We start from the raw sequence: 27874 nt of genomic DNA on the forward strand, positions 1-27874 counted from the left end.
TTTTAAATGAAGCTTCTTAAACATTTAAAAAACCTAATTTACTTTACATACAAGAATAGTTTAGTTATATATTATAGACTTATAGAAAGAGACCTTCTAAGAACGCTAAAATGTATTACTGGCACGTGAAACCTTAAATTAGAGTGAATGAATGAAGACTCGGCACACCACTTCTGAAAGGTTGCCAACCCCTGTTCTAGCCTAACATTCTAAAATATAAAAATAAATATAAAATAAAGTGTCATCATTTTAACTTTTAGTGCACTTTGAAATAAATGTAATATATGCAATCATTCCAATGTCTGATCACCTGCTAGGGATTTTTTTCCTCTAAAAATAAAAAATACTGAAAGCTATTCTAAGCCAATATGGCTGAAAATTTACATACACAAAAGTCATACAATTCCAAATGTAGCCATATTTATGTGCATGAATAACACACTCTATTATTGCACATGGTGATAACTAGTTGTGGATACAGTGGGAATCATACTTAAAATTCCTGACTTTTCTGATAGTACATTCTATTTTTAACATTGCATTAACAATTGAACACCTTATAGACCACATGCCTTTTAAGCTACACATAAGTCAAATAAATGTCAGTTTATTGAGAATGAATGCGATTTTCTTTAGCTGTGCTTTTGTGACATGCTGCCAATTTATCATATATTTTACTTTAACAGTTATTTTACTGTACATTATTTCAAAGAGAGTGAGAGAGAGAGACACAGACACACATATATGTGCCAGGTTAGTATGGGATGCAAGACTAAAATTCCTTTAGACTCCTCGTCACTCATTCACTTTATCTTTTATACCTTGAATCCAAAATGGAGAAATTTTGAAAACAGAAAACATCGACCAATTCTAGCTACAGATATACATGCTGCAGCTCCCAGAACTTGAAGTCAAATGGTGAGGCACAAACCTATCTAAAAGAAAAGTTTGTCCCAAAAGGGCCAGAGTTAAAATCTTAATCATATTTCTGCAGTCCTACTCAACCAAATTATAAGACCGCTGTATCACAGAACGCAAGTCATCTTTAAGCATATTAGATACTCTAGCTAGCTTCCCACGAGAAGTCAAAAGTTTCCACAATCAGGTAAAGCTGCAAAACTGATAAATGGCAGGATATCTTATGCCATCAATTTAATAAGAAGGTTGTGTTTTCAAATATTATTTTGAATTATCATACTCTGATGGTCACTGTGTGATTGGTTGATGGTCTCAAATGAGGAAGACGAGCTCCACACATAGGCATTCTCCTCATCTCTTCAATAGGTGTCCCAAACCATTTCTTATTAGTTGGAAGCGAAGGTGGGATATATTTAGGAATCTTCCTTCCCGGCCTTTGGTGTTTGAATTCACAAGGTTCTTTCCTGCTGTTAAAATAAAAGGAACACATTGAAGCACATCTTATTTACAGTGGAAAACTCTACAGCTAAATGAATGTATTAACATTATATTTCAAACTAAATTCGTGTCACTTAAGTAGTTTCTTTTCTAAAATCCTTTTGACTGCAACCAAAACACAGCAAAAGCTGAATCCAGAAACACCTTGTTTTCAGCAACATGCAGTTTTCCATAGTGTTTTGTTGCATATTCAACAGCAGAAAAGCCATCCTCAAAACTACTCCAAATATTGTAAACTTTATGGAATGGAACAGAGGCTTTGGTCCCATTATGGTCCCCATTAACAGAAGTCTCTAAGTATCAGTTTAATCATTAACTGTACATGTTCAATGCAATATTCTATTTATACATGATGAAAAGTACTTTTACCGTATGAACCCATCAGGACACTGTAGCGAACAACAGCTCTCTCAAGATGACATTTACCCATACCACCAGCTCCCTGGACACTACTGGGGGTATGGAACATATTGACTTCTAAGTCAGCAGTTTGAATAGCCTTTATATTTGTCCTCAAACAGCAACAAAACAGTTCCAGTGTATTCCACCTGTGTAATATGGCTTAAGCAGACATTGTAAAGACATGGTACAAATCACCAGTTGTAGAACTTCAGAGCGATTATAGATCTCAGTATAATATACAAGCAACATCCTATCTGAATACCCCAATAAAAAGTATCACGGTGGAGGCACAGACTGAGAGTTCAATCAGAAGTAGAGATGGATATTCAGAAGTGTTTGAGCATTCACAGCTGACATTAAAATTAACGGAAGCAGCAAAGGCTCTTATACATTTCAAAATCCAGCTTTGCCTTTCTCCTTATGTAGTCATTTACAGGTAATGATTTACACCCACTTTGCATGTGCGTAAGTGACTAGACAAGCTGTAGGGCAATTGTGAATTGGGCCTAACACACAAGGGAAGATTATAGAAACAAGCTCAAAAGTTTTTCTCTGTTACACTGGCATTACTTCAGACTTACACAGGTAATTTAGAACAATAATTTAACTTGATTTCTTGAAGCTGGCAGGGGCTAAACTAACCAAAGAATTTCCAGAAACAAGACTGATTTTGTTGAACACTTCATTATTTATTAACTCAGTGCCAAGAAGTCTGCTGAGTGTCCAACAGATACGAGAGCATCCTGAAGCTTTGTTTGAATCTAGATTTACTAACATTATAACTATAATAAATTATATATAGTATATACATTAACTTGTGAGGAAAGTCCCCTTGTGCAAGACTTATTTGTTACGGTAAGGTGAGCATCTCTACCAGACTATACACTGAAATACAGACTATCCAGAGATTTCTGTGCTAACCCAGTTCATATAAAATCAACAGTTGTAATGCATGAGTGGCCATTTATTCCATGTTCTCATTAAAATCTGGTGTACTCATTCATTATCAGCCACTGGGGTGGAGGGGAGGAAATCCCAGTTTGAACTTTCTTCAGAAGTCAAAAGATCAGCATAACAATTTTGACAAACTATATTATTAATTTCTTCTGTTAGATTAGACTTCCAAGAAATTCTGTTTATCAGATTTTAGCCAAGGAAATTGTTATAAATAAGCAAATGCCACCTGAAGAATGGATTTCTATTATCTAGTAACTTGAATCAAAGACTAAGTACAGAAAATTTCAAAAGTTTGAGAAAGTCCTGAAAAGTAAGGGCTTGTCTACACTGAGAGGCAGAGTAAAATAGAAACCAGGACTCAACCTTAAGTACAATGTGTACCATGAAGTAGTGACACTATAATAAAAGTGTTCACACAGTTGTTAGATACATTCTAAAGAGCCAAGCCAGGAAGCAAAGTCTTGAATTATATTATTACTCAGTAAAAAAGTCAGAAGATGCCAAGTATTCTGTTTCCACAGAATAGGCATAGCATACAATACTCTTGTGAAGCAAGGTTACTGCTGCTTAAAAAAATCAAGAGCTACTTCATTAAAAAATTACATTTCTATTTGCACAAGTGATTTTTACCAATTGCTGCTCTTTGCTATTGAGAACAGATGCAATGACACTGGCAAAGATGTAGCTTAATATCTAGCTATAACAGAATATGTCATATAGTCAAGCAAAAAAACACTACTCTGAACACAAATTTGTAGTTTATCCACTTTATTCACCAGAATTTACACTGGTGAAACTGAAATCAGAATGTGGCCCAAATTCATTCACTATTCTCTCTGATCTAATTTCAACACAGTGTACAAAATCTTTCGGTTAAAGGGATCTGTTCTTCCCTCAACTCCATTAATGCCAATGGGAGTTACCTGCACTTGTTAAGGAGAAATAGACACTTTAGAAATTCAGCATTTTCAGTCACATCCTGCTTTTCATGTCTGTTGTCAGTCCAAGGTATACATTGGAATTAATAGCACATTTATGACACAATCCTGCAGAATGCGAATTCACAGACCAGTTGTTTACTTTGTTTTCCATTTCCTTCTTACTTTTTAAATTCTACAAGTAATAAAAAAATTAGATCCATATGACGAAATAATTATGGCAATACACCATCAGCTCTGTACTGTAAGTTCTCAGTATTCATTTGCACATCTTGAGGATAGCTAAAAACCCAATTACTACAGACCTGGCCAATAAATGGGCATGCTACTAATACAGCTTTTAAAATACTGATAAGAGCTGTGGAAATAACATTTACTTTGGGAACACATGAAAGTACAATTCACTGATTGAAGTAGAGATCAGATTCATTAAGAAGGATATGCCACAATTCCACTTAGCCAGAATTGTTGAACAGCAAACTCCAACAAGTCTCTCTATATAATTTACTAACACAGTTCAATAATCCTAAAGGTTTGAAAAAAAACTATACAAATAGCCACTTCTCCAGACTGTGTGTGTCTGCATGAGATCCATTCGCCTTCACAACCTACTACTTCTCCAAATGTTAAAATTCTGTTGTTCATAAAGTAAGTAGGTAGCTATTTCTGAAGAAACTGATTTATGGCCAGAATATCCATGACTCTCATATTCAGTTTCTTTTTTTAATAGAAAAAAATATTGATTAAAGGTCATTTTAGACAACATTGTTCAAGATTTCAGCTCTCCTATATTTTTTGCCACAGCATAACACCGGAGTGCTGCATTCTGCAACTACTTTTCTAAAAAAAAACAAACAACAGAGAATATGTCCCCACATAAAGTGAAGAATTTGTAACCTATACGCCTTATCAGGGACCAGAGTCTGCACAATAAACACCCTCAACTCACACTGATTTCAATGAGGCACAGATCCCCATTACTACTTCAACTCAGACCCCAGTACCACGAGAAATAAAGACAGAGCCAACACTCTGAATTTCAATTTTCGTAAGTTTGGCTCTGAAACGCAAATACTTTTTTAAAAAAATGTAGTTCTTTCATCACCAGTGCAGCTGTACTGTTGTAGCATTTACTGGATTTTCTACACCCCTGAGCAACACAGTTATATCAACATAAGTTTGCAGTGTAGCCCAGGGCTTAGAAAATCTAGATGTCTTCAAGTCAGCTGGGCCTGATGTAATATATCCTAGAATACTTAGGAATTGGCTGAAGAGATCCCTCAGCCATTAGTTATCATCTTTGAGAATTTGTGGAAGAGAGGAGAGATGTCAGAGAACTGGAAAAGGGCAAATACAGTATCTATACAAAGGGGAATAAGGACAACCCAAGGAATTATAGACCAGTCAACTTAATTTGGTTGTCCAGAAAGATAATGGAGCAAACAAACAATCAATTTGTAAGCACCTAGAACAAAATAAGGTAATAAGTAACAGTCAACATGGATTTGCCAAGAACAATTCACAGCAAACCAACCGAATAGTCTTCTGAGAGGATAAGTAGCCCTGTGGATGGGGGTGAGGAGAAGCACTAGATGTCACACATCTTGACTTTAAAAAGGCTTTTGATACTGTCTCACATGACCTCCTCAAAAACAAACTAGAGTAATACAAACTAGACAAATCTATTATAATGCGTGTGCACCTCTTTGAAGCAGTTTGTGTTTCTGCTGTATTTTTATAGCACCCAGCACAATGAGGTCTTGATCCATGACTAGGACTTCTATGCTTTATGGTAATACAAACAAACACAAACAGCAAGCACCATCATCACTATATTTCCCAATTACGAATATCTTTCTCAATGTTTCCTAGACTGAAATTTTCTATATTAGTCTCAATCCAAAGCTGGATATTTGGTAAGTTTGAGCAAAACTAAGTCAGGTTGTTTTTTTTTTTTTTTTGTTTAAGCTGAGTAATGTAAGCACTGAAAAACAAACAAACAAACAAACAAAACAAATGCACGCCCTTCCCCCATGTTTTCTGATTGAATTTTGTAGCTTCTGCCTTCTTTGCATTAGATGAATGCACATACAAAAATCTAACATCTTTTTTTAATATTGGTCATTGACAAAGGACCAATTGAAGTTTGAAGGAAATCTTGATCAGTGGCTTACATTCTTTACCCAAACACTTCAAAAATAGATTATCAGTGTATTTAAGGATTGGTCCACTGGATCTCTTTAAAAGCACATAAGAGCTACTAAATTGTATTAGATTGTTATAGCTCAGTAGGCCAGATTCATCCATGCTATAAAGCTATTCACTTCAATGGAATTACACTAGGAATTTCATTTGGTCCTATGATCATACTAATGTTTTAGAAAGAAAAATTTCACTTGTATTCAAGCTCATATATGTAACAGTCAGAAGTCATTCCACAATTCACAGTACTTGTTTGTCAAGAGATATCAAAAGAAAATATGTACCACCTCTTTATTTTAGAAGAACCCTACTATTACAATTTACTAAACAATGAATAGTAAAGCTATTCTTCGTCAAAGATGTCCTGTGCCAGCATGTGTTTCCATGTATTAAAATCTAATTATTCTAAACAATTTCTTGACAAGATATACAGAGAAACACTTTGCATTACTCTGGTTTTAGAAGGTCAGTATTAATTCCTGACCTTAATATTTCTTCTGTGTTCTAGAAATGGCACAAGACAAGCTGTTATGAAGGTTATATAAACATTTCTGAACTCATCTGCTGTTTTTAAATCAATGGTTTCTTTTATGTACAATTTTGCAAACCTGCTTAGAGGATAATAAAATGTCTACTGTGCTATTACTGAAGAGAAATATGTTTAAAAGGGAAAGAAGGAAGAAGACAAACAAAGGTTACCTTTTCTCCTCTGTTCTGGGTATCCTCATGAAATGGGCAGTGATTTTCGAGTCCTTCTTCCCACAGTGTTTTGCACTTTTGCATTCTGATGAAGGAGCGGGAGAGATCCCATATGACTTTGTATGCAATTCATCCTCTTTGACAGAGTCATCCGTCCCCTCAAAATAGAGGTTATATCGAGTACCTTCACAAAATTTGGAAGAAAACGGTGACCTTCTCAACTCTGGGTCAGCGTTTCCCCGCTGAAACCTGGAAGATTTGCTTGCAGCTTTTGATGTGTCAACATCCTCTTTCTCATCAAGAAATGGACTTGTTTCTTCATCAGCTTCTGTGCCCTGGCAGCTATTCTTGGAATTATCTACATCCATTGGTGACTCTGGTTCACTTTCTTTCTCAAAAGCATGCAGATCTCCTGAATTACTTTGATATTTGTTCGGTTTTCCTGGACCTCCAATATCAGATACACAGGTATCACTGCAAACATCTGAAAGTGGGCTTTCGGGAACTACATCCACCTCATCTTGCTCACTAGTCACACAGACTACATGGACAGGATTGCAGCTCTTTAGCTGCTGTGGATTACATGAAGTCACTGATGGATGTTTTGTATTTGCCATCTTCACAGACCTGCCTGATGATAATTTCCTTTGAGTCCAATTGTCACTATTTTCTTCACTACCTCTGTGAACCTGCTTGCCAGTTTTGTGCATGTGATCAATATTGGCATTTTTAAACTGATCTCCAGACCGAGTCCCTTTAACAGGCTCTATTTCTGATGGCTGATCTCTGCATGGCCCCTCAGCCTCCCATTTACACAGGTTGCCAGTCTGAGGCAGATTTACAAGTTTCGTACTCATTTCCACAGATTTTGTTGGATAGCTTTGTGGACAAATATTCTCTAGCTTTTTAACATCATGCTCACACAAGTTATCCTTTTTAACAGAAGTCATCTTGGGATCTGCTCCCGTGCTATTAGTTTTGCTCTGCAAACTGTGGAAGAAAAGATTTGGAAAGCCGGGTTTAACTGTTTCTTGCAAAATGAAATTCTTATTTGTAGATTTACAGACCAGAGGGACTACTACAACCATGTAAGACAAACCACAGAATTTTACCCCAGTGATACCAGCAGTAAAGTCCAATAACTTACAGCTAAACTAGAGTATATCTTTTAAAAAGATAACATGTCTCACTTTAAAGGTTCCACGTGAGATGATGAATTAGCTACTTCCCTCAGTCATCTGTTCCAGTGGTTGATCATCCTCATAGTCAAAATGTCACATCTTACTTCCAATTAAATTTTTCTATCTTCACTTTCCATCCACTGAATCTTGTTATGCCTTTTCTGCCATCTTAAAGACCTTCCTAAATGAGGTCTCTTTTCTGTCAGTATAGATCATTCAAGGCCATGATCAACTCACCTCTTAACCTTGTTTTTGATAATCTAAATACAATATGAATTTAACTAGCTCAGTTTAAGCCATGTTTCCCAGACCTCAAATCATTTTTGTAGCTTTTCTCTGAACATTCAGCAATTTTTCAACACACATTTAAAAGTATGGACACCAGAACTGGACATAATAATTTAGTTGTTTCCTCACCAATGTCATAGGTACCTCTGTTTCTACTCCACATACATCCAGTTTATACATTTATGCATAATAATTCTTGGATGTGGCAGTCCTAAACAGTCTGCAGTTTAATAAAAAGTGATATTTATTAAATGTGTTATTATTTTACAGCTAAGTCAGTTCCAGACTAAATATTACACTAAGAGTAAACAGAGACATGATCTGCTGATTAAATATCAGGCCTGTGAGTCAAAAGACTTAGTTTATATTCCCAGCATGCACCCAAGCAGCAGTGGACAAGTCACTTCACCTTTCTGTGCCTACATGTGCTCATTTGTAAATCTGTATAAAAACACATATCTACAGCAAAGAGACGTAAAACTAAACAAATATTTATAAAGCACTTTAAGATCTTCAGACAGAAGGTTCTATTATAGAATTGTCTATAAGTAACATAGATCAAATGTTAGACTGTACTTTGTTAGGTTTTTCCCTAATCTTTCATCATCTAAAAAATAAAAAAAAGGGAAATTACTGATTGTTACAGTTTATAAACTTTTTGACTAAACACATTTTGATAAGCTACTTTAAGTCAGCAGCCCCCTCAATAAATGATAATATTCTTCTGTTCTTAGAAGATAGTATGGATGAATAAATGGATTACCTGTTGTGTACTATGAACTAAGCAAGCCAAATAAACAGTATAAATGGACCACTGCTCAAGACCTGACACTGAAAGCACAGAAACTACAAGAACACTAGTTATAACTAAAAAGTGTTTGGTGGATTTCATCTTACAATATTCACATCCACTACTTTGTATACCTACAGCAGTTTCTCTACTTATTGATATTTCTGATTATATTACTGTCTACTTCTCAAGAAATGGCTACTTAAAATAACAAAATATTGAAATAACACTATCAACTTAAAAGAAAACCTTTTAGCTGAATTTTTAACATAGTATTGCTACAAGTAACACCTATGCTGACTATAGCTGAAAGAGACTAGTGGAGGGGGGGATTTTTTTTTTTTATTATTTGTAAATTTAACAGCATTTATATATAGGAAATGTGTCATTCTCCACTGCAGAGAAAGTCAGGACCCCATCCTGCAAGCTGTTCCATGTGGGAACAGAACTCTACCTGGGTAGAACAGCTTGCAGAAACTCAATGTTCCCTCTTTGTGCAAGTCTTTAAAATAGGAGCAGAAGTCATAAAACTTGGCAGAAGGACTGTGGGACAGGTATATGGACCATTCACTATTTTTTCATTATTTTTTAAACTCACTAGGTTTCAAGTTAACCATGTCCCTTTAAAGGCCTCACATTATTCCAAATTCTCTTTCTAGCTGTGGCTCTACAGACTCTCATTCCATCCATAATTCACCTTTTTGTGTCAAGTATTTCACCAAGTATGATGCATGATATCGCACAGCAATCTGAGGCCCTGAAATACCCAGGCACAAAGGGCACCACTTTATCAGTTGCTTTAACAGAATTTCCTTGCTTTTCTTGTTTATTTTATCATCATAGCTGTCAATTTTCTTTTCCAGTGCTTTTTTTGTTACTGTGGAAAATAAACCCGTTGACATGATAATTATGGGAATGGAACAGTTATTTTCTGCTGAAAAGATTGCCTGATATTACTTCATACCAGACACCACATAAATTAAATCTTTGTGGGTTTAGTTATGTTTTAGGTAACATACTTAACAGCTTGTACCAGCAGAATGATAAAGACTGTACATCAAGTTTGCCTTTATTTGTAATAGTGATGCTGTCACACCAGCCTATGAATAAGTTTATGAAAGCAAGATTGGGCATTCATACTCAGCAAGGAGAGTATGCTCCAAACTAAACCCAGATATGAGCAGCTACAACTTGATCACAGTCAATGGAGATGCACCACCTTATATCAGAACTGAATATGATCCTAAAAGCTGTAGGAACAGCAACACTTATTTGCTGAAAACAGGATTACACCAAAAGCTTTGATTTATTAATGCTCTATGTCAGGGATCGGCAACTGGCGGCATGCGAGCCGATTTTTAGTGACACTCTGCTGCCAGCTGGGGTCCCAGGCGCCGACCCAGCTCAGCCTGCTGCTGGCCTGGATGAACAGAACCCCAGACTGGCAGCAGGCTGAGCGAGGCAGGCAGCCAGTACTTTGGATGGCAGGAGCCGGCAGAAAGAAGGAGTCCCAGCCTCTGGCCCCGTTCAGCCCGCTGCCAGCCTGGGATACCAGCTGCTGGCCCCACTCACCTCGCTGCACTATTATTTACTTTACATACAACAATAGTTTAGTTATATAATATAGACTTATAGAGAGAGACCACCTAAAAATGTTAAAATGTATTACTGGCACGTGAAACGTTAAATTACTGTGAATAAATGAAGACTTGGCACCCTACTTCTGAAAGGTTGCCAACCCCTGCTCTATGTTATACCAAAATGAAAGCAGAGCCATATCTACAATAGTTCTACTTCTATCCTGGAATAAAATGATTACATTAGTAAGTTATAATAAATCTTCTAACCCAAATCCTCTTTAGAGACAGTTAAAAGAATTGTTCCATTAATTAAAAAAATCTTTCAAGCAGTTTATATTATAGGTTTTACCTCTTTAACTCTGTTGTCTTGGGTCCTTTATTCTCCATCCAAGTGGTAATTGTCCTTTGTTTGTAAACTGAAAAACCATAATATGTATATGATGACACAAATTGCAATATTACCCAAAACTATGAAGTTTACATTTTCTATTAGCTACAACATCTAAATTAAGTTTTCATTACTATAACTGCTTCGGGTATCATCCAGACTAATGATGTAACATTACATCAGATATAGATTTCACATCTGTAATTAGCTCTTGTATTCCCTATAAACTCCAGGCTTGCTTTTAGGGTATAGTCACAGGTTTCCTTCTTCCCCTTCCTCCCTATCCCAGGATTATCTGCAAAACAGGATAAGTGCATTGGCTACTTAGTATTCATAATGAATACAAAGTAATTCGCTGGACTCAATGGAATGGGTTGGAAAATTACCTTACCCATACTGCTGCTCTTCATGTATTCCCTTCTCAGACATGAAAATTAGATGCTTCTGTATCTTTAGCTATTAGTGCCAACATACGCCTTTAGTATCTGGGAAAAAGACACGCTCTGGATCTTTACATAGCAAAATGAAGATAGTCAATCTTACTTCTCTTCTGCCACCACTGCTTCAAATAAAACTACTCTTGAAAATTAAACTGGCATAGCTCTGTCAATCAGGGGTGTAAAAAACCACGTAGCTATGGTGTAGAAAATTACATAGCTATGCCGACATAATCCCTAAAGCAGACACAGCTACATTGAAAGAAGAGAGTTTCTGACAATTCAGCTAACATTTTGAGGGAGGTCTACCCCAATAGGAAAACCTCTTCTGTCAGTGCAGGTTGCGTCTACTATATGGGGTTATGCTGACACAGTCTATGTCGTGCACACATACCCCATAAGCAGTGAACACTGACAGACACATTCTAGCCACTGAACTTTCAGAATGTGTGGGGCAGGGGGAGAAGTCAAGAAGGGGTGGAACAAGATCCTCAACACTCCCACTAAGTTGAACTTCCCTTGCCCTTCATACAATTTTACTATCATATTATACTTGACTGATAAAGCCAATTTGTGCACATAGTACAATGAAACTTGAGCCTTGTAATACTGAAAGTATTAAAAATGAGCTGGAACAGCTTTAGTTTATGCACTCAGTAGTTCCAAAGTTCAAAACAGAGAATGCATGCAACTTGCTCATTTGGGTTAATCTATTTCTTTTCTCCTTTGTGAACGTGCAACCCACCCATCCTTTCATACCAGAAAATTTCTTGAAATGTATATCCAGTTTTAGGAGGGACAGAATTTAAAATTTGTACTTTCAAGTGTATGTAACTGAATGCTACAATTTCTATTGTTATTTTATATTTTAGTATTATGCAGGTAAGATAGCACATAAGGAAAGGTAGAAGAGAATCATTTCTTATTAACCAAAATCTTCCAACAAAAATCTGATTTCTAAATCTGAAGTAGAATTTTAAATTCAAAATATATAACACTTATATAGATTGTCAATAACCTTCATAACTGGATTGCTGCTAAAAAGCCCCCAGGTATGATGGTACAACCCAGCAAGACTTAAATCTTCACCTTGATACAATCCACTGCATAAAGCATTTAGTTGGAGCCTGTTAACTAACTGGGCTACTCCAGTAAACAATCTGACATTCTGGTTGAATAAAAACCTGCAGAGCAGCCAAGAAACTCAGCAAGCTGCAAATCACAGAGTTCATAATTTGTTGGGGTGCAGTACTTTCCCTCCTCTGACTTCATTTCTACTCTGTCCATATCCCTGTCTTTTTCTTTTCATTCACCTCTACAACAACCAAATCTCATCACTGCAATGGCCTCCAACGTTTAAATCTGACAGTCATTACTTCCTGTAATCCCCATGGATAAACATGATTTGGATGACCACATCTGGATGAACATGAGAAACTTTTGGCTATTTAAACATGTGAATTCCTTATAATTTAACATATGCATTTCTCTCCATTAAATTAATCACGCAGATAGCACTTTAAATATTTGAAAAGTGGTCAGTTTTCGAACTAGGTTAACTGATGCTCTCAGTATACATCTAGCAAAACTATTTTATGAAAGATTATAAAAAGTATCAAATCTTAACAAGTCTAACGCCACGAAAAAAGGGAAAAATTAACTGTTTCTATAGGCAAGATGGTGACAAATAGGAAGTATTAGTGAAGACACCATTTGCCCTGTTTATTTAAGGTACATGAAAACAAACAAAACAATCTGAAGACTGAACAACATACTTGTCTCTGTGCACTTAATACAACCTTGGCTTCTCCGATGGACACAGAGGAGAGGGAATCAGTTACACACACATTCAGGGAAAGGCTTCTCCCCTCACACCAAGTCAAACAGGAGATGAAAACAGCCACAGAAAGATACACACAAGGTGAAAAGCAGGCGGGTGGCACAAACCTTTGTTCCCCACCGTGGCTGCCAAGCTTTGGCTACTACCGCTGCTTCTGGGCCCTCGTTCCCGAAGGGGAGGGAGAGGGGGCGGAAACTGCAGTGTCCCTTTTCTGCCCAAAGAAGGGGGCTGCTCTTCCTCCGAGCCGCGGCTGGGGGATGCGGGGGGGCCCAACCTGACTCTCTTGCTGGGGGGTTCACACTCAGCCCCTGCACTCATGCTTAGGAGACCCCCCCCGCTCCGCGCACCTCCAAACGCGCTGCGGGGCTGGGCTCACCGGGGGGGAGAGGCAGCCCCCAAAGGAGAGAAGTCAGGGGCCCTTCCCCTCCACATCCTCCCGCTGCTCAAGGCGCGTAGGGGGGCGGGAGCAGCCCGCCCAGCTCTCCCGCACCCCAGACCTTCCGGGGAGCAGTGAGCGGACAAGGGACAGGGATCCGTACGAGGGCTGCACTCAGGTCAATGGGGGAGCAGGGGCCGCCGCCACACACCTCAAAATGTCTCCCCCTCTCCCCATAGCAACAGTTCCTCCGTCACCCCGCCTCCTTGGACCGTAAAGCAACATGTCCCGGGCCGACGTAAAGCGGAACAGGAGACGCGAAAGCCGCGGCGCTGATGACTCGCTTTACGGCAGCAGTAGCAGCGGGCGAGAGAGGGGGCGTCGGGGAGGTTGTTCGTTGTTGGTTGGCTCGGTCAGGGCCAGGCCCTGTCCAAAGGCGGCTGCATGGAGGGCGGCGGTGGCAACTCGAAGGGCTCAGGCCTTGGCGGCCTGTTCGGTGCTGGAGGAGCCGGGGGCCCGGGCTATTCCCACGCGGACCTGGCCGGGGTGCCGTGTGAGTATCCGCCGGCCGGGCCCGGCGTCCTACCCTTCCCGCCACGCTCGGCCGGGAGCTCCCCTAACCCCGGGGACGGGCAAGAGTCGAGGCCACGGGGCAGAACCGGGCACACGGGCGGGCTGTAGTGAGGGGGAAATGGCGAAGCTGGCGGCGCAGTAACCGCGGGAACATCCGCAGTAACCTTCCCGCGGGGGGGCCGCCCTGCCCCCGTGCACCGGTACCTGAAACTGACTCGAGCCCTGAGCAGCAGCTGGCACCAGTCACGAGGGCCGGGCGGGGTGAGCTGTCCTCTGCGGATCCGAGCCTTGTGCAGTCGCCGAGGAGTCAGTGTAGGAGGGGCGGGGGTGTCAAGAGCCGGCATGGAATACATCCGTCTTCAGCGAAAGCACTAATCGAGGTGTGAGCTGAGGCCCTGGCTGCTTTGACTGTTTCTCTGTGTTTTCCAACTGCTATTACTGGCGTGGTGCCTGAGCGGGGGCCAGTATTTTTATTCATACAAGTTGCTTTTGGTATAGAAACATGAAAATGATCACATCCTTGCTGGGAGTGATAAGCGGGTCTTACTACTTAGTTTAAGAAAAACTTCAGTTTGAGCTGACCTATACAAAACTTTTTATATATAGTTGAATGAATTTGACAGTTAAGTATGACTTAAGTAAGTGGATATATAGTAAACATTTAATTACTTGTTTTAGGGAGTCCACAGGTTGATTTTGGACAAAATCTCATCCTGCTCATCTCAACCTGGCTGTAGATTTAAGGAATAAAATAAATTTGTAACTTTTGCACGTAAGAATAATCTATACAACTTGTACTAGTCTATCTGTAGATAAATTGGTTTACAAAGGTAGGTAAGTATCATCATCCTATTTCACAGATGGGGAAATGGAGGCAGAAGTTAAGTGACTTTCTAAGGTCACACCGTATGTCAGTGGTGGAGTAGAGAATAGAAGCCAGGTTTCCCAACAATCACTTCCTTGATCATGGTGTTTGTCTCCTCCATGTCATGCCGTATATTATTACTGTAGAAATGTGTATATAGTAGTGATATCAAATAATAGTTTTGATAGTTTTAATTAACTGAAACATAAATTTTAAATGACCGGATCAAAATAATATCTACCCTCTTTCGTCAACCATCTTCCCGTCACCGTTTCTGCCTCAGCCGTGAAGATATTGCTCATACTGATTTTAGTAACCGTTCTTTTCTTCCTCATTCAGTAACTGGAATGAGCCCTTTGTCTCCTTATTTAAATGTGGATCCCAGATATTTAATACAGGTAAGAAGCATGTTTCTATTTTGATCCTATAAAGTCAGTTATCTTGAATGAGTCACTGTCTCCCTTGTGTAGAGCTGCTTTTCCTAAAGTAAAGAAGTCTGATGTTTCTCTTCTATATCAGCGACAAATTGAACTAAGCAGAAAACTTAAAACTTAATATGGTTCCATACAAATTTTATACTATTGATCACTTGAAATCTGAGAACTGAGTTTCAGCACAGTACTTAGTACAACTTCTTGATGTTATAGTGCCTGAGAGGAGAAATCCAGTTTAGGGACAGAGTGTGAATTAGTCCAAATTAGAAATGGAACTTCTAGAATCTTAAGTCATGCTTCCTTCCAGGTCAAGATCTAGTACCCCACAAGAGGATGTATCAGTTGTGAAACTGATAATGTTTTCACCCCTCACTACTACACTTAGTCATTGCCCTTTGTTGGATCCTACACCCAAGAGGAGAGATCACCTACATCAGAATTAGTTTAGTTTAAAAGTATCACTTATGAAATAACTCACAGCTGACTTATGAAACAATAGTGTTTAAGAAAAATGTTTTGGGAATATCCAAATATTTTAGTGTACAAGGGCAGTGTAAACTAGATGTCACCTCAGAATGCACAACTGAGTACAACATATGTCTCAACTAAAACCAAAAATATATTACTAAATTAAATATTGCTTTAAGAAAACAGGATTATTTTTAAGCTAAAAATTGTCTTCAAAATTAATCTTGCAAGAAGTTAACATAAGAATGGCCATAATGGGTCAGACCAAAGGTCCATTAAGCCAGTATCCTGTCTTTGGATAGTGGCCAATGCCAGGTGCTTCAGAGGGAATGAACAGAACAAGTAAATCATCATCAAGTGATCCATCCCCTGTTGCCCATTCCCAGCTTCGCTATTATATTTAATGTGCCCGAGATGTAGTTAATATGCAAATTCTGTAGACCATCAGAAGATAAAAACGAAACTAAATTACAGAAAACCTCATTTGCTTCCCAGTTTCATCCAGTTATATTAAATATGGCAAAAAATATCACTAATAAGATAGCTGCTGCTTTATGTCAATTTTGAACAGATGTTTAGTGCAAATAACTTGTAGTATGATCTTAATAAAGATTTTGTCACATCTAGGAGCTTTGGTGGGTCGGGAGGAAACTGCTACTTAAGGAAATGTGTTTGGCTAAACAAGTACAGCAGTATGTGTTACTTTTCTGATCTAGCATCAGTCTTTTGTTTTGCATGAGTTTAACACGTGCTCACTCTTAAGATAGCAAAAGTAACAACTCTCTTGAAAAGAGCTTCCATTCAGTGAGTTTGGGAATTGCAAAGCTTTCAGGAGGCACACGATAAATATTCTGTAACCTCAGTGGTGAATCAAACTTAATTTAAGTAAGAGAAAACAACACTTGTATTCTATTCACAGATTTTTTTTTAAAAGTAAAAACCTGTAGTGTATAAACCAATAGAAATAGTACTTGACTTCTTACTTTCTCTTTAACTTGCTCTACAATATCCCCTTCATCTGTTGTATCGACATATCTAGGGTAGTCAGTCATCTTGAATTTGGAAAATCCTAGAAGTCTTTACACCTACTGCCAGGCCCATGACTGGTGGCAGATTTGCCTTGGTTATCTCCTCCTGGGGAAATTCTGTGCCACTGTGGATGTGCAGAATTCATGTTCCCTACAGATTTCCTTGCTTCCCTGCAGAAAAATGACTTTGACAGGGAAGCCACGAGAGCAGTCATGCGACTCCGACTCTCCCCAGCACTATGTTTTGGGTGCCCAGGGCAGCTGGCAGAGAGGTAAATCACTGTGGGGCAGGAGTTGGGACTGGGGAAGACCAGGCTGATGGCTCCTGCCCTGCCCTGGGCTCAACTGCTAGTCCTGACTGGGCTGGGAAGGAGGGGAATTCCTATTCCCCTGTATGGCATTCAGGGCTGGTTCAGACCCACCTCCAGATTTTTCCCGAGGCTGCAGGAAGCTCTGAAAACTCCCCCTTTCCTGTACCCATCGCTCCTCAGCTGCAGGGGGAGGGATCACTGTATGAGGAGCTGCTCCCCCATCCACCTAGTCCCCATGCATCCAGACCCTCTCCTACCTAGGTTCTCCCGCCAAGCCTCACTGCACCCAGAACGTCCCTGCAGAGCCCCAGTCCCCCTGCACCACCTCTACAAGCCACCTGCACCTGGATCCCCACCCAACTGAGTCCCACTCCCCCAGCATCTGGGCCCCCCACTGAACCTTCCACACCCAGACCCCCCCCCTCCACTGAGCCCCAACCACCTTCACCTGGACCCCCCTGCATAATCCCTTTACTGTTGCACCCAGAACCTCCCCTTCCTCCCCCTCGTATGCCCCTGTGCACCTGGATCCCCCAATGAGCCACCAACATCCAGATTGCCCCACATAGAACCCTCTCAGCTCACATGTGGATTCCCCCACTACACTAAGTCCCTCCACACTTGGATCCTGCCTTGCTGAGCCTGCCTACTCACACCTGGTGCACCTGGCACAGAGGGGCAGGGCCCTGGGGTGTTTTTGGGGCAGGCCCGGTCCTTGTGCTGTCAGGGTTGAGTGCAGCCTCACCGCTGAGTCTGTGTCCCGGGTGGGGAGCTGCACAGTGATCTCCCACCTCTATGCAGCCAGTGGCCTGTGCTTCCCAATGCCATGCTGGAGCCTCTACATTTATTTGACAAATAAAATTTTCAGAATTTTAAAATCTTTTGTGCATATTTATTGCTTTGGTGCATAATTTTTAATTTTTTGGCACAGAATGCCATCAGGAGTAGTTATCAGTCCATATTGTGTTGCAGAAACTCACTCAGAAAACTCAATTCAGTGTTGATGCAAAGAAGGAAGAAATGTTTTCTTCAGATGTCTTCTTCTCTCCCCTTTCCTTTGAAGAGTAAGGATTCTACACTGACTTCCTTCTTTCTCAACAACTGTTGCTTTGATATAACAAACAATATTAATTGAGAGACTAGCATCATGAATCCGCTGGATCTGTGCTATGCCCCCAGCTTTGCAATAGTCTCTTGGAGGAATCCCTTCAGCATGCCAGACTGCCCCCAAGGAGGCTCATTCTTCCTTCAGAATAAGCCCCTGGGCCTCATCGCCTCTTAAGACTGAACATCTGGGGCTCCAGCACTCATGTTGTGAGCTCTGTTCAGTGAATCCAACTGCAATAGAGTTTTGACTTACATATTCAGGGATTAACATCTCACCAAGCATTTGCAGTGACCCTCAAATGTCATTGTTAAAGCAGTAGGGTTTATTAGTCAGCTGGAACACAGCATATATATGGAGATAGCTCTATCTCATAGAGCTGGAAGGGACCCCAAAAGGTCATTGAGTCCAGACCCCTGCCTTCACTAGCAGGACCAAGTACTGATTTTTGCCCCAGATCCTTAAGTGGCCCCTCTCAAGGATTGAACTCTCAACCCTTGGTTTAGTAGGCCAATGCTCAAACCCCTGAGCTATCCTCTCACCCCAAAGTCCTTAGGTTAGCATAGAGAAATTAAGGCTAAAACATAGTCCAGGTCCAATCTGGGCCCAGAGCCCTAGCCAACCCTGTAGTGAACCCTATGTTCAGACTCTAGGCTTGTCTACACTGGCAATTTACAGCACTGCAACTTTCTCGCTCAGGGGTGTGTAAAAACACCCCACTGAGTACAGCAAGCTTCAGCACTGTAAAACACCAGTGTAGACAGTGTGTCAGTGCTGGGAACTACGCCCCTCGTGGAGATGGGTTTTTTAGAGCACTGGGAGAGCTCTCTCCCAGTGCTCTGCTGCAAAAGCGCTTTAACAGCGCTTTAGCATTGCCACTGTAGACGAGCCCTCTGTTTCTCTCTCTCTCTCTGACCTTGATCTGTTCCCAGGTGAGAGCCTAGACTCCTTCCAGAAGCTAGCTCTTATCCTCTCACTTCACACCTTCTCGGTCCTTTGTGCTCAAGATGGGGGAATTTGCTCAGCTTTCCTGTTGAGGGGTGGGAAGATCCATTTCCTTCTGGGTCATTCATTGCCAGATGTTAACATCCTGGTGATTGGCTTTGCCATTGTCTTCCCAGATTCTCTATTGATAAAGGGTCTGCCTGACCAATCTTTTTTTAAATGATCCATTCAAACTCAGACAGGTAGGCATATTCATACCCATCTCTTAGCTTGCCCTGAGAGCAAACAGTCCTCCTTCCACCACTGGGTAGCTAGCAGAATATAGGGGAAACTGAGATACACATAGAATTAATAAAAATATTACAAAAGATTCCCACTTTGTCACAAGTAGAAGCTAGCCTACCCTAACTTTGAAGTAAAAGACCATACTTCATTTAGATATTCAGAAAGGAAAGTTAAAACATCTAAACAACAGCAAAATAAAAGATTTTTGCTAAAATATCTATGCTGAGAGCACAACGAGCACTTAGGTGCTACTTTTGAGATTTCCAAGTGACTGCACTAAACGAACACCACCACTTCACATAGCCAAAAAGGGGAAAGGGAGGGGGGAAACAATCACAATTCAAAACCCAGAGAGCGCATTGGTTATTTGGCATCTGCAGTTTGGCTGCCTTTGACTTCATGTCAGTATAGATACTGGGTCAGCACCATTTAAAAAAAAAAATTAATTAAAAAGCTCTGACTAAAGCTTATCTTTGCTGTGGATTGAAAGTTTGTCAATTTTCCACTTTCATTGTAGATATTTTATTTGCTGAAATGTGATTAACTCTGAGCTGTTGCAGGAAGAGATTACAGGACAACATTCCTACAGCAATAGTACACAAGGGATATTTTCTAACAAAGCAGCACGCTGCATCTTCTCTGCTCTTTTGTGTCATTTTGTTCTTCAGTTCTTATAACGCAGAACTAACACTGAAGGATTATGGAGACTGCCTTTTCTAAAATACCACAAAAATTAAGTGAATGCAGTATTATCTGATATTGTAGAAAACCTAGACAATATGCTTTGTTTATAAACCATAAAGATGAGTGCCAGGATATTGCTTACCTCTTTAGACTGTTCTTAATTCAGCCACAAACTGATGCAGCTTGCTGCCCACTAATGTCCTCTTCATCTGAATTATATTAAAAATCAGTAGGCTGGGCCTAGCCTCTGAGCTTTCAGGTAGGTTTATTGAAACCATGTTTCAAGATAATTGGTTAAATATTCTACATATCAGTATGGCAAGTTAATAAGAGCTAACATGCCTAATTGCTTAAGAAATGAGAGCCTACAGACAATATAACTACTCTTAGACATTAGTAGGGAAAAATGAATTTTCTGGCGTCTTAAACACACTCATATATACTATTTAGATGTCATGGTGTATGAATGTGTCTCTTTCATTTTGTAATTTATAGTGCACTCAATAACATGACTGCCAGAATTTTCTAGAATTTCATCCAATGTCCCCAGTGATTTTAGGGAACAGTGAAGTTAAAGAATTTTTTGGATTCTGACAGAATAGACAGGGGAGGGAGATAGTTAAGGTTTTTTTTAAATGTTGCTTTCTGAGAAGATATAGCAGAGAGTAATCTATACAGAAAAGTTGAACTAGAGGTGTGACAAACTGATTAAGTTACCCAGTGCAATTATGTGTGGACGCTTACAGCAGTTTGTCTGGTTTATTTGTTTAGTTTGCACCTATACATTTCAGATACAATGGATATAAACCAAGTTTATATTAATGTAAGAGTGTCCAATCATAAAATTGCTCCGGTTTAACTAAATTAGTTTAATGTCACATCTTTAGTTGAACTGGTGCAACTTTCTGCATGGACCAGGCCTGAAGTTTTTTTTTTTTTTTGCCAAGTCTACCCATTGATTGAACTAACTGTAAAATTACTAAACTTCTAGAGTACGGATATCTTTGAACCAAGCAAGACATTTTCTTTCCGACAAGTCATAATGTTGGAAAAAGACAAAAGAAAATTTCCATAGATTTTGTACAAACAGTACATTTAATATCAAATGCTACAGCCACACTGTTAGGGAATAGTGTGAATTCCAAACCAAGATCACCTTATGATCTATCTTTGGCAAAGGAGGAGTTTGCTAGAAAAAATATGCAGACGTTGATTGCTTTGCTCTCCTACATCTGATGTGTTGAGAACAAAAGTGGAAGCTGTTAGATGCTACATCTACACTAAGTGAAGAAGGAAACTTACTATCTACCTTAAAGAAAATCTTACCACAGAAAATATGTTACCAAGGAAGATGCATTATTGACTCTCAGAAAATACAGAACTGTGAAACTAGAATTTTCCTTTTTCAGATGTTAATTGGATATAGGGTAGATATTGTGCTAGACTTGTAAACTGCATAACAAATTATAAAAAAAAAAAAAAAAAACTTACTTCTGAATTCTTTTATTATTGATGTGAGTGCTCCAGAGAAGCAGCTGTCATGTTGCTTTCTTCTTCCATCTCACCTTGGCAGGTCTGCATGATAAAGCCAAACAAATGCTGTAATTGACCTACCTCCAGCCACATTTTGGCATTACCATTGGTTGCCATTGATGTATCAGCAGATTCATCTGGAAGGATAATCAGAAACACCTCTGTGGAAAGACTTGTGGATTTCTTTGAGCATCACTCTCCCAAGACATTATCTTTGCACATTTTTAATGTTTAACCACCAATTGCTTTGTATTCCTTGCCCCTAAACATCCTCAGAATAGGTCTGTTATACTGCTCTAAGGAATTCTTTATAGTAACTATAAAAATAGTAGAAAAAGAAAATGAATGCTGTATTATGTTGGCATGCATTTAATCGGAGAATGCATAGGTGCTTTCAGAGGCATAAGTAATAAACAAACATCGTACAAATGATTAATGAATGCATACTGAGTTTCTTTGCTTTTTCACTTCATATTGAGTTAGCTGGAAATGCTAGTCTAGGAAGAGAATCTCATCCACTTACAAATTCTAAAAAAGGGAGATTTTAAATATGCAACTAATTTATTCCATCTGAATACTTTTCTGTAACATAATTAGTGAGAAGCAAGAGTATTACTGATCTTTTTTCCTCTGTAGTGTTCAGCAGCATTTATGTGGAAGTGTTTGTTTTGTTTTTTAACCATGGTTAAGCCAACAGAGAGTTTGAGATGCGTCTGAAACCATGCCTACTTGGAAAGTACAAATGTATAAACACTTACCTTTTCTTCTGTTTCAGGATACAGATGAGTTTATCTTACCTACAGGAGCAAACAAAACTCGGGGAAGGTTTGAGCTGGCTTTTTTTACCATTGGAGGGTGTTGTATGACAGGTATATGGGACTATTTACTGTATATCTTAATGCAAGATTTATGTTACTGTATTAAATCCCAAGTACATGAGACACAGTAAAACTGAAGAGATGTCCTATAGTGTTTCTGTTTTGTTTTTTTCTCCCTACAGACTATATGTATTTACATATGCAATGGCTACCTGACTCTTGTCTGTAGACTTACAAGATTGGGAATGAATGTGTTTGTCCATTTACTGTATTGTTGATAAAGTAATGGCTAGTGTTATGATTCACTAGGGGCTGCATTTGGTGCACTGAATGGTCTGCGGCTGGGATTGAAGGAGACACACAGCATGGCCTGGTCCAAACCTAGAAATGTACAGTAAGTATATAAATGTACCCACAAATGTATACTTTCACCCCATCATTATCAGAATGGCTCAAAGCTAACTTTGAGTATATTATAATAACAAAATTAAAGTACATTTGCTTCTTTTGTGGGACAAGTTGTACAAAGAGTAAATACAGTATTAGGTGAATTGAGTTGTGAAATGTCTTGGTTAATTTAAGTGCTGATTTTACTTTTTAAATGAGCTTTGGTTGTGGTGTTTGACCCTTCTCAAACGGGTATGGAAAGAGAATAAGTGAAGCATTAATCATTCCCTGGATGCTTATTGAAAACCCACCTATTTTTACAAGTTGAAGTACTCCCAAAGGGATTATAAGTTGTCTAGAGGCATTTTTTGTTTTTGTTGTTGTTGTTATCTGGAACAGAGTACTCTTTCTTCAGTACTCCCAGCCTTTGCAGGATTAGGCAGGGAGAGACTTAAGCTATGTCTACACTACAGAGACTATGTTGGCATAGCTGTGCTGGCATAGTGCCCAAGTGTAGAGACAGCCTATGCCAAAAGGAGCAGTTTTTCTTCCGGTGTAGGAACACCACCATTCCAAGTGATGTCTGTGTAGACAGATGTGCTCTTCAGTCAGCATAGATGCAGGGATTTTTATTGGCATAATTATGTTGGTCAGGGATACGTTTTATTCCACCCTCCTGACAGACATAGCTGTCCCAATATAAGTGTAGATCAGGCTCCATGCCAGCACAGAAAGCAAACAGCTGAGTCCACCTAGATTTTCTTTTTCTGTGGGGGCAGGAGGAAGTTCCCCTGGGAAAGGCCAGGGCACAGAATTTGTGCTGGGGTGCTGTTACTCCTGAGATCCCTACCACTCATCTCACCTAACAGTGTTGCACATGCTATATTCTTTCCAAACCTCTAGATTAAACTCCAGAAACAGGCTGAGCAGATCGTATGACAGACAGGCTTCATATACTGCTTTCCGCCCCAGAAGGATTTTGTTAGGGAGACTCCTGTAACTGGATTTGCATAACTACAGTAACTCCTCACTTTAAGTCATCCAGGTTAATGTTGTTTTGTTAATTTGCTGATCAGTTAGGGAACCTGTTTATTTCAAGTTGTGCAATGCTCCATTCTTATGTTGTTTGGCTGTCTGCCCCTCCTCCTCCACAATCAGGCGTTTTGGGGAAGGAGTGAGGACTTGGCGCGCAGGCTCCCCCTCCATCCCCTGTCTCCCAAACAGGGCAAGCCAGCTGATTGCCCCAGGCAGGGGGGAGGAGCGAGGACTTAGCTGCAGTCTCCCCCTCCCTCGCCTCCTGCAGGGACAGTCAGCTGGCTTGCAGCCTTTAAAAGAGAGGGAGGGAGAAGCGAGGACATGGGAAGTAAGGGGGGAGGAGGTTGGGGGGGGGGCAGAAGAGGCAGGTCAAGGATGGGGGCTTGAGGGAAGGGGGGTAATGGGTGGGTTGAGGGTTGAGCCCCCCACCCCAGTGCTTGTAGAGTAGGGGAAGCTACCCCCTCACCTATAGCACCTTCAGCCTCCTTGCCTGCCTCATCTCCAGTGCCAGCAGGCTATGCTTGTATAGGATAAGGCAGGGGCACCTCCCAATTATAGTACAGAACCTGTATTAAATTGCTTGTTTAAAATGTATACAATGCCTTTTGTCTTGACTGCTCGTGTTTGAGCATTGCTTGTATATTCTTTTCCTTCAGTGTATAAAATGAAAATGTGTTAAACCAAATATCCTATGGTATAAATCTAAAGTTATTTTCATAATGTTTTAGAAAAGTCTAAATTTATCTAAATGGTTGATTTTTATTAACAGATCCTTACTTTATTGATTTGGGGGGGGGAGGGGCACAGTGAGCAAACTGAGGCAAGAAAATTAACCATTTACTTTTCTTAATCAAGAAATGTCATATGAAAAACTTTTACCAAGTTGAGCCAGCAGAGGGCAATAGACACACAGACGCCACCTAAGTTTGTCCTTTTATGCAAGTCCAATGAAATAGTGTGCTCAGTTCCACCCTTTCGTATTCAGCAGAAAGAGTAGACACTCCTCACATTTCTCTTTTATAAGCTGAAACTTGGCTTCATTTTGTTACATCTACATTTTCTGTTAGGTAATCACTAAGATTAAGATTCTGTCACAGGTACTTTTTAGTAAAAGTCAGGGACAGGTCAAGGGAAAAAAAAAAAAAAAAAAAAAATCACGGAAGTTTGTCCCTGACTTTTACTAAAAATCCCCAAGGGGAGGGAGGAACTAACAGTTGGAGCACTGCCAGGGGCTGACTTCTGGTAGCTGGTCCAGCCACGCCGCAGCTCCGATGGGCTGACCACTCCGGAAAAAGTCACTGAGGTCCTGGAAAGTCATGGAATCCATGACCTCCATGGTAATCATATCCTTAATAATCACCATCACAAAGAATGTGAACGAACTTTTGAAAGATGTCAGAAATATATTCTGTTACTTAATGTATGCCAGGAGTTTCTGTCTGTTTCTCAGGCAACACAGTTCTCTCCCACTGAAGTTGATGGAAATTTTGATGCTAGTATAATTAGGAGCAGGACTGAGCCTGATGCCTCTGATGACTTTTTACACTAAAAGGTCTTTGCTTAATTTAACTGTGCTAATAAAATCAAATTTAATTGCTGCCAATCACTGTTTGAATGAACTACAAAGGCTTTTTCATAAAATCTGTTCTTTGCTGTAGTTTATTAATCTCTCTTTATACTGTTATCTGATTATAACAGACTTAAATCAAACCAGACCTTATTTATGAAAGCAAGATGACCAGTGAAGGCTCCAGAGATGGTCGGGGCACACCAGTGCTGTACAGAAATATTTAATTAGATAAGCTCACCTAACTGATGACTACTTTTTTTTTAAAGCAATCTACATTCTTAACTTTAAATTTACATTTATGTAAATATTTTAAAAAGTCAGTACTACCGCTAGAGACTTAATTTAACATTGCAGCTATTCAAAACATGTATGCAGTGTGTCCCAATTAACATTGCTATTCTTGTTTAATTTCCTGACTCTTTACATTCTCAAACTTGATGTAAAATGGATAAGTTGGGAAAATGGAAGGTGTTGATGTTTCAGATAGATGGATATTACTTGAGCATCTGTTGTACTACACCTGATAGTTTCAGCATGAACTTCTCTATACCCTTTCAACTCATTTAAATCTAGCAGCATTCAGTGTTGTCCTGTGTCTTTCAGTGAAAAGTGAGTGTAGTGTTACAAAGGAAAGTAATGGGGAAACAAGCTTGATAATTCAGAAACAGATACATGTAAAACTATGTTTTCATAGTTTGACACTGAATTCCAGTGGCAGTAAGCTGTCCAGGGCAGTACCATGCCCCTGACAGTGTTACGCTGCTGGGAGATAAAATACTGGCCATTTCATCTGTCTGTCGTCACACTTCTGAAGGCAGCTGCCACCAGTGTGGAACAGTGTTGTGCTTCCCTGAGTGTGCACTAAGCATTTGCCTTCACTCTTTAATGCTAGTCTGGAACCATGCATGAAATATTAAATTTCTTAAGCTTCTATAGTGTACATGATTCCAGGGGCAAATGAATATGTAAAATTAATTTCTTTTAATCTTCTAAATATACTGCAATTTTCTTTTAACCAAATATTTCCTGGCACTATCCATTGTTACTATAACATAAGTGTCAAGTCATTTCAAATGCCTCTATTTGGTAAAATAGTTTTTGTTCAAACCAGCCACCCTTCTTTCTGTCTTCACCATACTGTCTAAAGTTTGGGCACTGGTTCAGTGTTGACCTCAGCAGGAAGAGTGCTGTCTGCTAGGTTCGCCAGCTTCAACTCTTGGAACACTTTGGTTTCCTGGAAGGTCTCTCATCCGGTTATTGTCTCATAAACTACAAGGGAGCACATTAAGTCAGTAATTGGATCAGAGATACCTAGTGTACTGCAATAGTTAGTGCTGGCGATTCAGTAGGTAGTGGTCTTTGAGTCAGTAATGAATAAATACCAGAGGGAGTTGAGGGCACTATGCTGCCTAGGCTGCCATCATTCAGAACTGATGTAAAACCTAACCAAAGGTTCTGACAACTCGTTGATCATAAAGATATCATGGCCGTTTTCGCAAGTATATGGTGTTAACTCTGGTGTCTTGTCCAGAGTCTGACTTGGGGAATTACAATTTCCTACCTACCTGTAACTTCAGCTGCATATTATAGTGTTTTGGGGGGCTCAGTGTTTACTAGATCCTTATTAGTCAGAGGTAGAGGTATGTGGGTGTGTGTGTATATATATAAAAATATCCCTGGAACCTAACCCCCTCATTTACATTAATTCTGATGGGGAAATTGGATTCGCTTAACATCGTTTCGCTTAAAGTCACATTTTTCAGGAACATAACTACAACATTAAGCGAGGAGTTACTGTACTCAGTGTTGAGTGGCTAATCTTTCATTTGTAGCTGTGTCATTTCTACCTTGAATGCAAGAGGAAAATGTATTGGCTTCCTTGTCTAATTTCCTCCTCTCTTCCCCACTTAAGTCATTAGGGGAGTCTAAGACTATGTCAATACTACAGTCCTTACAGCTGCATCACTATAAGGTTTCCCAAGCAGCTGCTCCATGATAATTAAAACATTCCCAATGAGCGGCAGTAACTATACCAAGAGCTTCTCCTGTGACATAGCACTAACGCTTAATTCTCTCAGGGAGGTGGGTTGTTTTTTTCCACATCCTTGAGATGATAAAATTTTTACCGACAAAAGTGCTAGTATAGACAAAGCCTAATATACCTTATGTGACTAGAAGAGGATTATTATGGTATCATTTGGAATCACTCTAGCCCAGTGTTTTTCAAACCATGGGTTGCGACCCAGTACTGGGTCGTGGCACGTAAGGCACGAGGTCACCTTGCTCTGGTCAGCACCACCAACCAGGACGTTAAATTTGCCTACCTTTTCCGACACTGT

The 27874-nt window shown here is 39.7% G+C and overlaps 2 protein-coding genes and 1 non-coding gene across 10 annotated transcripts in view; 2 read left to right on the top strand and 1 right to left on the bottom strand.

Annotated features, from left to right (window-relative positions):
* PARG (poly(ADP-ribose) glycohydrolase) overlaps positions 1-14472 on the bottom strand; it is a 130975-nt gene extending 116503 nt beyond the window's left edge. For 3 of the 8 annotated variants that reach the window (XR_004377038.2, XM_032804694.2, XM_075072534.1), the window contains exons 1-4: positions 13226-13741; positions 10803-10869; positions 6615-7604; positions 1199-1385 (exon numbers count right to left, since the gene is read on the bottom strand). Coding sequence is in view for 7 of the 8 variants with exons in the window: in XM_032804694.2 (XP_032660585.1) it covers positions 1199-1385; positions 6615-7604; positions 10803-10869; positions 13226-13436 (1455 nt within the window). In the remaining variant the exon portion in view is untranslated. Of the gene's footprint in view, positions 1-1198; positions 1386-6614; positions 7605-10802; positions 10870-13053; positions 13162-13225; positions 13758-14271 lie in introns of those variants that run through there. The other 5 variants (XM_075072532.1, XM_032804673.2, XM_032804642.2 and 2 more) reach the window with 5 other exon arrangements.
* The window catches only part of TIMM23B (translocase of inner mitochondrial membrane 23 homolog B), a 29106-nt gene continuing 15057 nt past the window's right edge, over positions 13826-27874 (top strand). Inside the window, exons 1-4 of the mRNA XM_032804710.2 lie at positions 13826-14047; positions 15272-15330; positions 22501-22594; positions 22853-22937. Of these exons, the coding sequence (XP_032660601.1) occupies positions 13939-14047; positions 15272-15330; positions 22501-22594; positions 22853-22937 (347 nt within the window). The 5' untranslated portion in view covers positions 13826-13938. The remainder of the gene's footprint in view (positions 14048-15271; positions 15331-22500; positions 22595-22852; positions 22938-27874) is intronic.
* LOC116839165 (small nucleolar RNA SNORA74) lies at positions 26243-26443 on the top strand. The gene has a single exon (XR_004377064.1). It is a non-coding gene; the product is annotated as a small nucleolar RNA SNORA74 (small nucleolar RNA).

The sequence above is a fragment of the Chelonoidis abingdonii genome, chromosome 15 (genome assembly GCF_003597395.2).
Source record: "Chelonoidis abingdonii isolate Lonesome George chromosome 15, CheloAbing_2.0, whole genome shotgun sequence".
Lineage (NCBI taxonomy): Eukaryota > Metazoa > Chordata > Testudines > Testudinidae > Chelonoidis > Chelonoidis abingdonii.